The following is a 13320-nucleotide window of genomic DNA, read 5'->3' on the forward strand; positions in this document are numbered from 1 at the left end:
CGGGCACAGATTCAAACTGAGGTCTGGAGGAGGGTCATAGAGGGAGGAGCCAGAGCACACCAGAATCTAAATTCTTTCTTAAGTGCCCATGTCTCCTGCGGAGCCCGTCTATTCCCCATGGTCCTTACGGAGTCCCCAGCATCCACTAGGACGTTAGAGAAATGGCCTTTTACCTTTCTCTCCTCCTCTCAGCAGATATGGGTTGGGCAAAGCAACAGCAATCTGTATGTATGTTTTTTTGTCTGGACTTCCTTGTACACGAAGACACATTGTACTTCATACTCTCAGAGGCCAGCTACATGACGAGCTGACTGACATTAAGGGTAAACAAACTTAAATTATGGCAGTTGTCGAACCAGCACCAAGAAGGATTTCTCAGCAAAGGGCTAAGCTGACATCACTGCCTCTATACTATGATGGCTTCCTGTGGATTAAACGAAACAAAAGCAATGTAAGTGTAGTAACCAGGTTCTCTGTGCCCAGGTGATCAGTGTCTTATGTTGTAGTACGCACAGGCAGACTTGTGACAGAAGGGAGGCTACTGACTTTATAATTTAACATTCTGACAATGTGTATTTATCAGACAGTTATGTCTTAAGGAAATTATTCTAATTTATTTTGTTTAAAATGAAGACTAAGAAAACTGATATTTTCATGTCTGTTACTTTTAATATTATTTTATAAAACAGAAGTTATTCTAATACTAGGTACACAATATGCCATTTTTGGGTTCGAACTGACAAACGGGTTGATTTTTCTGCCACTGCAAAGATCCGATATGTGCACTACATATTGAGCATTATTTTTTTTTAAGTTTGCGGTTTTCTTCTACACCACACTGAATTTGCATATGTCCGCCTACAGGGAGGATGGGATAATCAGGATAAGATGTAGGAAATATGTGCAGATTACTGAGAATGTACACACGCTGCACAATACTGGCAAATTTGGGACAATATTTGTTGTCACGGCCAAAAGATCGGATAATCAACGAGTAGCGCTGCAGGAAGTTTTTGAACCATTTTATGGTTGTTTTGCCAAATGCTCATGCCTACACACTACATAATATACGGATCATGAGGTTATTGGCAAATTGGCTCAGTAGATGTATAGTATGTACCTAGCTTTAGAAAACTGTAAAAAACATCTTTTTTTTTTTTACACATACAGTATACTGTTTTGCTGCAGTCGTAATGCCCATCATAACTAAAACACATACTGATTATACGCTAGCAGGTGAACTTTGTAATGAGCCCATTATTGATTTTTCTAGAAAAGAAAAGGTGGTGTACCACACATTATCATGGCATGGACACCTACAGTACATACTACTAGTAAATCAATGCATCCTGAATCCATTTTCTTCCTTTTTTATTCTTACATATAAGCAGTAATATGGAAACTTTGCCAGTAGGATTAAATATGCCAACAATTTGCAGAAGCCGTATGGGATGGGGGGAAAGGGGGGGGGGGGGGGAGTGTTATATCAGGGTGTTCATGTGTTCATGAGAGTCTTAATGTGCTAGTGCTTCAGGTCTATGACTATAATAACAACATTTGCTACTGTAGTTAGGAATCTCAGTGTTAATGGACTGAAAGAACTGCACAGTCCCAACTCATTCTAACTGATCAAACAGCTGGGATAGGAGGTGGGTGATCATCGCTATTGAATGGATCAAACATTTCTATCCATTCAGGAGCTGTCTTCCCTATTTCCATACAGTAGTCAGTAGAACTTGGAATTACTTGTGCAGATCTCTTGGACAGAACATTAGAATGCCAGCTGTTAGCTAAAGTGCTGAGTGGTATGACGGGATCCTGTATCACACCCTTTTTTGTCTACACTTTTTATCCTTTTTATTGTGTATTATTAATTTACTATTAAAAATAATAATAATAATAATAATTATACATTAAGACGTGCAGCAAATTAATTCTCAGTACAAAACAATATTCCATATGATTATTTAAAAACTAATATGTACAGAGTACAGAATATATGTTTAAGGCCAATCTTATGAAAAGTACGAGACATACTTTGTGACTGAGTACTGTAAATGGATTACATACGCAAGTCCGCCGGGAGGGATGCCGACTGTCAGTATCCCGACAGATGCATCCCTCCCAGCAGAATGCCAGCAGTGGGGCGAGCTGAGCGAGTACTCTTGCTGCACTCGCCACAGGTTCTATTCCCACTCTACGGGTGTTGTGGACACCCACAAGTGGAAATAGCTCCTGTGCGCCGGTATTCCGGCTGTCGGGATTGCAATTTCAGCATCCTGACCGCAGGGATCCTGACAGCTGGCAAATTGAACGGATCCCCTGTAAATGACCTTCCAAGAGGAAGGAAATCTAATACAAGAGAACTGAACTGATTAAACCCAGAATGGACACGTTTGTCCAATCACAGTGCTAAAAAAGGAGACCGTCGAGTATCACTTTTATGATGTAGAACAGGGGTATCAAACTCAAATTCATCGGGGGCCGCATCAGCAGTTTGGTCCCCATCAAAGGGCCGGTTGTATCTGTAGGTCTATCCAAAATTTACCGCTCCACCTGCCTTATATGTGCCCAGCCATCTGCCCCCTTTTAAAGTGCCCAGCCATGTGCCCCCTTTTATAGTGCCCAGCCATGTGCCCCCTTTTATAGTGCACAGGTCCCCATTTTACACATTGCGGCAGGCACAGGTCCCCATTTTACACATTGCGGCAGGCACAGGTCCCCATTTTACACATAGCGGCAGGTACAGGTCCCCATTTTACACATTGTGGCAGGCACAGGTCCCCATTTTACACATTGTGGCAGGCACAGGTCCCCATTTTACACATAGCGGCAGGTACAGGTCCCCATTTTACACATTGTGGCAGGCACAGGTCCCCATTTTACACATTGTGGCAGGCACAGGTCCCCATTTTACACATAGCGGCAGGTACAGGTCCCCATTTTACACATTGTGGCAGGCACAGGTCCCCATTTTACACATTGTGGCAGGCACAGGTCCCCATTTTACACATTGCGGCAGGCACAGGTCCCCATTTTACACATTGCGGCAGGCACAGGTCCCCATTTTACACATAGCGGCAGGTACAGGTCCCCATTTTACACATTGTGGCAGGCACAGGTCCCCATTTTACACATTGTGGCAGGCACAGGTCCCCATTTTACACATAGCGGCAGGTACAGGTCCCCATTTCTCTAACGTCCTAGTGGATGCTGGGACTCCGTCAGGACCATGGGGAATAGCGGGCTCCGCAGGAGACAGGGCACATCTAAAAAAGCTTTTAGGTCACATGGTGCGTACTGGCTCCTCCCCCTATGACCCTCCTCCAAGCCTCAGTTAGGTTTTTGTGCCCGTCCGAGAGGGTGCAATCTAGGTGGCTCTCCTAAAGAGCTGTTTAGAAAAGTTTTTTTTTTTAGGTTTCAATCTCAGTGATTCCTGCTGGCAACAGGATCACTGCATCGAGGGACTTAGGGGAGAGATTTCCAACTCACCTGCGTGCAGGATGGATTGGAGTCTTAGGCTACTGGACACTTAGCTCCAGAGGGAGTCGGAACACAGGTCAGCCTGGGGTTCGTCCCGGAGCCGCGCCGCCGATCCCCCTTACAGACGCTGAAGAGACGGCAGAACGGAGGTCCGGAAAGCAGGCGGCAGAAGACTCCTCAGTCTTCTTGAAGGTAGCGCACAGCACGGCAGCTGTGCGCCATTGTTGTCACACGGCTCACTGACTCAGTCAGGAGGGTGCAGGGCGCTGCTGGGGGCGCCCTGGGCAGCAATATAATTACCTTTAGTGGCAAAATAAATACATCACATATAGCCATTAAGGCTATATGTATGTATTTTAACCCAGGCCAGTTTCTTAAAAACCGGGGAAAAGCCCGCCAAAAAAGGGGCGGAGCTTATTCTCCTCAGCACTCAGCGCCATTTTCCTGCTCAGCTCCGCTGGTGAGGAAGGCTCCCAGGTCTCTCCCCTGCACTGCACTACAGAAACAGGGTAACAAAGAGAAGGGGGGCATAAATTGGCGATATTTATATATTAAGAGCGCATATATAGTAAACAACACCTTCTAGGGTTGTTTATATACATTTATAGCGCTTTTGGTGTGTGCTGGCAAACTCTCCCTCTGTCTCCCCAAAGGGCTAGGGGGTCCTGTCTTCGATTAGAGCATTCCCTGTGTGGCTGCTGTGTGTCGGTACGTGTGTGTCGACATGTATGAGGACGATGTTGGTGTGGAGGCAGAGCAATTGCCGATGATGGTAATGTCACCCCCTAGGGAGTCGACACCGGAATGGATGGCTTTAGTTATGGAATTACGTGATAATGTCAGCACATTACAAAAGTCAGTTGACGAAATAAGACGCCCGGCAAACCAGTTAGTACCGGTTCAGGCGTCTCAGACACCGTCAGGGGCTGTAAAACGTCCTTTACCTCAGTCAGTCGACACGGGTACCGACACAGATGAATCTAGTGTCGACGGTGAAGAAACAAACGTATTTTCCAATAGGGCCACACGTTATATGATCACGGCAATGAAGGAGGCTTTGCAGATCTCTGATACTGCTGGTACCTCAAAAAGGGGTATTATGTGGGGGGTGAAAAAACTACCTGTATTTTTTCCAGAATCAGAGGAATTGAATGACGTGTGTGATGAAGCGTGGGTTAACCCCGATAGAAAACTGCTAATTTCCAAGAAGTTATTGGCATTATACCCTTTCCCACCAGAGGTTAGGGCGCGCTGGGAAACACCCCCTAGGGTGGATAAGGCGCTCACACGTTTATCAAAGCAAGTGGCGTTGCCGTCTCCTGATACGGCCGCCCTCAAGGATCCAGCAGATAGGAGGCTGGAAACTACACTGAAGAGTATATACACACATACTGGTGTTATACTGCGACCGGCAATAGCCTCAGCCTGGATGTGCAGTGCTGGGGTAGTGTGGTTGGATTCTCTGACTGAAAATATTGATACCCTGGATAGGGACAGTATTTTATTGACTCTAGAGCAATTAAAGGATGCTTTCCTTTATATGCGAGATGCTCAGAGGGATGTTTGTACTCTAGCATCAGGAGTAAGCGCGATGTCCATATCTGCCAGAAGAAGTTTATGGACGCGACAGTGGTCAGGTGATGCGGATTCCAAGAGGCATATGGAAGTATTGCCATATAAAGGAGAGGAATTGTTTGGGGTCGGTCTTTCGGACCTGGTGGCCACGGCAACTGCCGGCAAATCCACTTTTTTACCTCAGACCCCCTCCCAACAGAAAAAGACACCGTCTTTTCAGCCGCAGTCCTTTCGCTCCTATAAAAAGCGACCAAAAGGACAGTCTTATCTGCCGCGAGGCAGAGGAAAGGGTAAGAAAGGGCAGCAAGCAGCCCCTGCCCAGGAACAGAAGCCCGCCCCGGCTTCTACAAAGCCATCGCTGGGGCTTTACAAGCGGACTCAGGAACGGTGGGGGGTCGACTCAAGATTTTCAGCAATCAATGGGTTCACTCACAAGTGGACCCGTGGGTCCTGCAGATAGTATCTCAGGGTTGCATGCTGGAGTTCGAAGGGTCTCCCCCTCGCCGGTTCCTAAAGTCTGCTTTACCAACGTCTCCCTCAGAAAGGACGTCGGTTTTGGAAGCCATTCACAAGCTGTATTCTCAGCAGGTGATAGTCAAGGTACCCCTCCTACAACAGGGAAAGGGGTATTATTCCACACTATTTGTGGTACCGAAACCGGACGGTTCGGTAAGGCCTATTCTAAATCTGAAATCCTTGAACCTGTACATAAAGAAATTCAAGTTCAAGATGGAGTCACTCAGAGCAGTGATAGCGAATCTGGAAGAAGGAGACTTCATGGTGTCCTTGGACATAAAAGATGCTTATCTACATGTCCCGATTTACCCCTCACACCAAGGGTATCTCAGGTTCGTGATACAAGACTGTCATTATCAGTTTCAAACGCTGCCGTTTGGGTTGTCCACGGCCCCTCGGGTCTTTACCAAGGTAATGACCGAAATGATGGTTCTTCTACGAAGAAAAGGCGTATTAATTATCCCTTACTTGGACGATCTCCTGATAAGGGCAAAGTCCAGAGAACAGCTGGAAGTCGGTGTAGCGCTAACACAAGTAGTGCTTCAGCAACACGGGTGGATTCTAAATCTTCCAAAATCTCAATTGACCCCGACAACACATCTGCTGTTCCTGGGCATGATTCTGGACACGGTTCAGAAAAAGGTATTTCTCCCGGAAGAGAAAGCAAGGGAGTTATCCGAACTTGTCAAGAACCTCCTAAAACCAGGAACTGTGTCAGTACATCAATGCACAAGAGTCCTGGGAAAGATGGTGGCTTCGTACGAAGCGATTCCATTCGGCAGATTCCATGCACGAACATTTCAGTGGGATCTGCTGGACAAATGGTCCGGATAGCATCTGCACATGCATCAGCGGATAACACTGTCACCGAGAACAAGGTTGTCTCTCCTGTGGTGGTTGCAGACTGCCCATCTGTTAGTGGGCCGCAGATTCGGCATACAGGACTGGGTCCTGGTGACTACGGATGCCAGCCTACGAGGTTGGGGAGCAGTCACAAAGGGAAGAAACTTCCAGGGCGTGTGGTCAAACCTGGAGACGTCTCTTCACATAAATATACTGGAGCTAAGAGCGATCTACAATGCTCTAAGCCTGGCAAAATCGCTGCTTCAGGGTCAGCCGGTGTTGATCCAGTCCGACAACATCACGGCAGTCGCCCACGTAAACCGACAAGGCGGCACGAGAAGCAGGAGTGCAATGGCAGAAGCTGCAAGGATTCTGCGCTGGGCGGAGAATCATGTCGTAGCACTGTCAGCAGTGTTCATCCCGGGAGTGGACAACTGGGAAGCAGATTTCCTCAGCAGACACGACCTTCACCCGGGAGAGTGGGGACTTCATCCAGAAGTTTTCCACATGATTGTGAACCGTTGGGAAAAACCAAAGGTGGACATGATGGCGTCTCGCCTCAACAAAAAATTGGACAGGTATTGCGCCAGGTCAAGAGACCCTCAGGCAATAGCTGTGGACGCTCTGGTAACACCGTGGGTGTACCAGTCAGTGTATGTGTTCCCTCCTCTGCCTCTCATACCAAAGGTACTGAGAATTATACGGAAAAGAGGAGTAAGAACAATACTGGTAGCTCCGGACTGGCCAAGAAGAACTTGGTATCCGGAACTTCAAGAGATGCTCACGGAGGATCCGTGGCCTCTACCTCTAAGAAGGGATCTGCTTCAGCAGGGACCTTGTATGTTCCAAGACTTACCGCGGCTGCGTTTGACGGCATGGCGGTTGAACGCCGGATTCTAAAAGAGAAGGGCATTCCTGAGGAAGTTATTCCTACTTTAATTAAAGCCAGGAAAGAAGTGACCGCACAACATTATCACCGCATTTGGAGAAAATATGTTGCGTGGTGTGAGGCCAAGAAGGCTCCAACGGAAGAATTTCAATTGGGTCGATTCTTACATTTCCTGCAAGCAGGATTGTCTATGGGCCTCAAATTGGGGTCCATTAAAGTTCAAATTTCGGCCTTATCAATTTTCTTCCAGAAGGAATCGGCGTCAGTGCCTGAAGTACAAACTTTTGTCAAAGGTGTACTACATATACAACCCCCAATAGTGCCTCCAGTGGCACCGTGGGATTTGAACGTGGTTCTAAATTTTCTCAAATCTCATTGGTTTGAGCCTTTAAAATCGGTAGATTTAAAATACCTTACATGGAAGGTAACCATGCTGTTGGCCCTGGCTTCAGCCAGGAGAGTTTCGGAGTTGGCAGCTTTGTCATACAAAAGCCCATATCTGATATTCCATTCGGACAGGGCAGAATTGAGGACACGTCCTCAATTTCTCCCTAAGGTGGTTTCGGCATTTCACTTGAACCAGCCTATTGTGGTGCCTGCGGCTACTAGCGACTTGGAGGACTCCAAGTTACTGGACGTTGTCAGAGCATTAAAAATATATATTTCAAGGACAGCTGGAGTCAGAAAATCTGACTCGTTGTTTACATTGTATGCACCCAACAAGTTGGGTGCTCCTGCGTCTAAACAGACGATTGCACGTTGGATATGTAGTACAATCCAACTTGCACATTCTGTGGCAGGCCTGCCACAGCCTAAATCTGTAAAGGCCCATTCCACAAGGAAAGTGGGCTCATCCTGGGCGGCTGCCCGAGGAGTCTCGGCATTACAACTTTGCCGAGCAGCTACGTGGTCAGGGGAGAACACGTTTGTAAAATTTTACAAATTTGATACTCTGGCTAAAGAGGACCTGGAGTTCTCTCATTCGGTGCTGCAGAGTCATCCGCACTCTCCCGCCCGTTTGGGAGCTTTGGTATAATCCCCATGGTCCTGACGGAGTCCCAGCATCCACTAGGACGTTAGAGAAAATAAGAATTTACTTACCGATAATTCTATTTCTCATAGTCCGTAGTGGATGCTGGGCGCCCATCCCAAGTGCGGATTGTCTGCAATGCTTGTACATAGTTATTGTTACAAAAATCGGGTTATTACTGTTGTTGTGAGCCATCTGTTCAGAGGCTACTTCGTTTGTGTTATCATACTGTTAACTGGGTTCAGATCACAAGTTGTACGGTGTGATTGGTGTGGCTGGTATGAGTCTTACCCGGGATTCAAGATCCTTCCTTATTGTGTACGCTCGTCCGGGCACAGTACCTAACTGAGGCTTGGAGGAGGGTCATAGGGGGAGGAGCCAGTACGCACCATGTGACCTAAAAGCTTTTTTAGATGTGCCCTGTCTCCTGCGGAGCCCGCTATTCCCCATGGTCCTGACGGAGTCCCAGCATCCACTACGGACTATGAGAAATAGAATTATCGGTAAGTAAATTCTTATTTTTACACATAGCGGCAGGTACAGGTCCCCATTTTACACATTGTGGCAGGTGGTGGAAGGAGGGAGAGAGAGAGAAAGAGAGGAAGGGAGAGGGGCTGACTTACATTTGAAGCGGTTCTCGCCGCTCTTCAGCCGCCTCTCCCTCCTCGTCTGCGCGGCTCCCTTCTCCCTCCTCCGACGGGGTTTCGTTGAATGACGCGTTTGCGCCGTGACGTCACGACGCAATCGCGTCATTCCGCGAAACCCCGCCCCCCCCGAGCTGGGCACTCGGGAGAAGGGGGTTTCATGGCGGCGGCACCGCGGGCCATCAGACGAGGTCTGGCGGGCCGGATTTGGCCCGCGGGCCTTGTCTTTAATAAATTTACTGTTAATAAATAAATAAATGGATCCCACAAATACTGGACACTTAAAAAATAAAATACTTTATTTTATAATGCAATTTAGATTTCAGTTGGAACATACCCCACCCAAATCTAACTCTCTATGCACATGTTTTATCAGCCCCACCTGCAGTGCATCCTGGTTTTGCCTAGTTGTGTGCTTTTTGGCTTGCAACTCTGAATCAGGTTCTCTGTCTTTAGTATTTGTCCTTCTACATTGTAGAAGGACAAATACTAAAGACAGAGAACCTGATTCAGAGTTGCAAGCATAGCCAAAAGTACACAACTGGGCGAATCCATGCTGCACTGCAGGTGGGGCAGATGTAACGTGCAGAGAGATTAATATTTGGGTTATATTTTTTCTGTGCATGGTAAATACTGGCTGCTTTTGTCTATAGATTGTAAGCTTGCAAGCAGGGCCTTCCTACCTCTATGTCTGTCTGTTTTTACCCAGTTTTGTTCTATTACTGTTGTCCTAATTGTAACGCGCAACGGAATATGCTGCGCTATATAAGAAACTGTTAATAAATAAATAAATGGATCCCACAAATACTGGACACTTAAAAAATAAAATACTTTATTTTATAATGCAATTTAGATTTCAGTTGGAACATACCCCACCCAAATCTAACTCTCTATGCACATGTTTTATCAGCCCCACCTGCAGTGCATCCTGGTTTTGCCTAGTTGAGTGCTTTTTGGCTTTGCTTGCAACTCTGAATCAGGCCCAGAGTCAGGGAAACACCATCATCTATTTCTCTTCTTGAAATAGAAAATGTAGGCACACTTAAGACTATAAGGTGGTGTCCTGTCACTCGCTGCCCTGCATAGCAGAGCAGTGGTGATGCACAGTGTCTATTCACTGGAAACTGAGGGACTGGGGGCATGCCAGCAGCTCACAGAGTGTTGCCCATGCCCCCATAGTGACAGAAAATGGGGGCGTGGCTCGTGTCAGCGCAATTTCAGTGGAGTCACGCCCCCTTTTCTATGGGCTTCTTGCTGTATATGATAAGTAGTCACTTCTACAATATAATAACTGTCAAATGTTTTCCTTTCACTGTGCAATGGATAGCCTAAATCTCGCTGTATTACATGCGCCATGCTATATTAACCTTTCCTGACTGTAAAGAGTTTAGTTTTCCAAATGTTGGACTTGTCACATTTCTAAGTTGGCACTACTGCACTGCATAACTGGACTCCTCTTATCAACTTGTGCTGTTTCAAGGAGATACTTTATCTCAAAATCCATGTTAAACTCTTATATGATGCAAGTCTGAACACTTTTTTTGGTAGCATCATACAGAACCAAAAGAAAAATAGCTTTATGTCTAACAATATAATAATAAGAATTTACTTACCGATAATTCTATTTCTCGTAGTCCGTAGTGGATGCTGGGGACTCCGTAAGGACCATGGGGAATAGCGGCTCCGCAGGAGACTGGGCACATCTAAAGAAAGCTTTAGGACTATGTGGTGTGCACTGGCTCCTCCCCCTATGACCCTCCTCCAAGCCTCAGTTAGGATACTGTGCCCGGACGAGCGTACACAATAAGGAAGGATTTTGAATCCCGGGTAAGACTCATACCAGCCACACCAATCACACCGTACAACTTGTGATCTGAACCCAGTTAACAGCATGATAACAGAGGAGCCTCTAGAAAAGATGGCTCACTACAGCAATAACCCGCTTTTTTGGTAACAATAACTATGTACCAGTATTGCAGACAATCCGCACTTGGGATGGGCGCCCAGCATCCACTACGGACTACGAGAAATAGAATTATCGGTAAGTAAATTCTTATTTTCTCTAACGTCCTAAGTGGATGCTGGGGACTCCGTAAGGACCATGGGGATTATACCAAAGCTCCCAAACGGGCGGGAGAGTGCGGATGACTCTGCAGCACCAAATGAGAGAACTCCAGGTCCTCCTCAGCCAGGGTATCAATTTTGTAGAATTTTACAAACGTATTTGCTCCTGACCAAGTAGCTGCTCGGCAAAGTTGTAAAGCCGAGACCCCCTCGGGCAGCCGCCCAAGATGAGCCCACCTTCCTTGTGGAGTGGGCATTTACAGATTTTTGGCTGTGGCAGGCCTGCCACCGAAAGTGCAAGCTGAATTGTACTACAAATCCAACGAGCAATAGTCTGCTTAGAAGCAAGAGCACCCAGCTTGTTGGGTGCATACAGGATAAACAGCGAGTCAGTTTTCCTGACTCCAGCCGTCCTGGAAACATATATTTTCAGGGCCCTGACAACGTCTAGCAACTTGGAGTCCTCCAAGTCCCTAGTAGCCGCAGGCACCACAATAGGTTGGTTCAGGTGAAACGCTGAAACCACCTTAGGGAGAAACTGAGGACGAGTCCTCAATTCCGCCCTGTCCAAATGGAAAATCAGATAAGGGCTTTTACAGGATAAAGCCGCCAATTCTGACACGCGCCTGGCCCAGGCCAGGGCCAACAGCATGACCACATTCCATGTGAGATATTTTAACTTCCCAGATTTAAGTGGTTCAAACCCATGTGACTTTTGGAACCCAAAAACTACATTGAGATCCCAAAGTGCCACTGAAGGCACAAAAGGAGGCTGTATATGCAGTACCCCTTTTACAAACGTCTGAACTTCAGGAACTGAAGCTAGTTCTTTTTGGAAGAAAATTGACAGGGCCGAAATTTGAACCTTAATGGACCCCAATTTCAGGCCCATAGACACTCCTGTTTGCAGGAAATGTAGGAAACGACCCAGTTGAATTTCCTCCGTCGGGCCTTACTGGCCTCGCACCACGCAACATATTTTCGCCAAATGCGGTGATAATGTTTTGCGGTTACATCCTTCCTGGCTTTGATCAGGATAGGGATGACTTCATCCGGAATGCCTTTTCAGGATCCGGCGTTCAACCGCCATGCCGTCAAACGCAGCCGCGGATAGTCTTGGAACAGACAGGGTCCTTGCTAGAGCAGGTCCCTTCTTAGAGGTAGAGGCCACGGATCCTCCGTGAGCATCTCTTGAAGTTCCGGTTACCAAGTCCTTCTTGGCCAATCCGGAGCCACGAATATAGTGCTTACTCCTCTCCATCTTATCAATCTCAGTACCTTGGGTATGAGAGGCAGAGGAGGGAACACATACACTGACTGGTACACCCACGGTGTTACCAGAACGTCTACAGCTATTGCCTGAGAGTCCCTTGACCTGGCGCAATACCTGTCGAGTTTTTCCCAACGGTTTATAATCATGTGGAAGACTTCTGGGTGAAGTCCCCACTCTCCCGGGTGGAGGTCGTGCTGAGGAAGTCTGCTTCCCAGTTGTCCACTCCCGGAATGAATACTGCTGACAGTGCTATCACATGATTTTCCGCCCAGCGAAGAATCCTTGCAGCTTCTGCCATTGCCCTCTTGCTTCTTGTGCCACCCTGTCTGTTTACATGGGTGACTGCCGTGATGTTGTCCGACTGGATCAACACCGGCTGACCTTGAAGCAGAGGTCTTGCTAAGCTTAGAGCATTGTAAATGGCCCTTAGCTTCAGGATATTTATGTGAAGTGATGTCTCCAGACTTGACCATAAGCCCTGGATATTACTTCCCTGTGTGACTGCTCCCCAGCCTCGCAGGCTGGCATCCGTGGTCACCAGGACCCAGTCCTGAATGCCGAATCTGCGGCCCTCTAGAAGATGAGCACTCTGCAACCACCACAGGAGGGACACCCTTGTCCTTGGTGACAGGGTTATCCGCTGATGCATCTGAAAATGCGACCCGGACCATTTGTCCAGCAGGTCCCACTGGAAAGTTCTTGCGTGGAATCTGCCGAATGGGATTGCTTCGTAGGAAGCCACCATTTTACCCAGAACCCTTGTGCATTGATGCACTGAGACTTGGCTCGGTTTTAGGAGGTTCCTGACTAGCTCGGATAACTCCCTGGCTTTCTCCTCCGGGAGAAAAGCCTGTTTCTGGACTGTGTCCAGGATCATCCCTAGGAACAGAAGACAAGTCGTCGGAACCAGCTGCGATTTTGGAATATTGAGAATCCAATCGTGCTGCCGCAACACTACCTGAAATAGTGCTACACCGACCTCCAACTGTTCCCTGGATCTTAC

At 47.3% G+C, this 13320-nt stretch overlaps 1 protein-coding gene across 3 annotated transcripts in view; it reads left to right on the forward strand.

Annotated features, from left to right (window-relative positions):
- The first annotated feature begins 200 nt into the window (after window positions 1-200).
- STAP1 (signal transducing adaptor family member 1) overlaps window positions 201-13320 on the forward strand; it is a 228863-nt gene continuing 215743 nt past the window's right edge. The window contains exon 1 of one of the 3 annotated variants that reach the window (XM_063919925.1): window positions 201-451. In XM_063919925.1, coding sequence (XP_063775995.1) covers window positions 341-451 — 111 coding nt within the window. In that variant the 5' untranslated portion in view covers window positions 201-340. The remainder of the gene's footprint in view (window positions 452-13320) is intronic. The other 2 variants (XM_063919923.1, XM_063919924.1) reach the window with 2 other exon arrangements.

Source organism: Pseudophryne corroboree, chromosome 1, assembly GCF_028390025.1.
Source record: "Pseudophryne corroboree isolate aPseCor3 chromosome 1, aPseCor3.hap2, whole genome shotgun sequence".
Taxonomy (NCBI): domain Eukaryota; kingdom Metazoa; phylum Chordata; class Amphibia; order Anura; family Myobatrachidae; genus Pseudophryne; species Pseudophryne corroboree.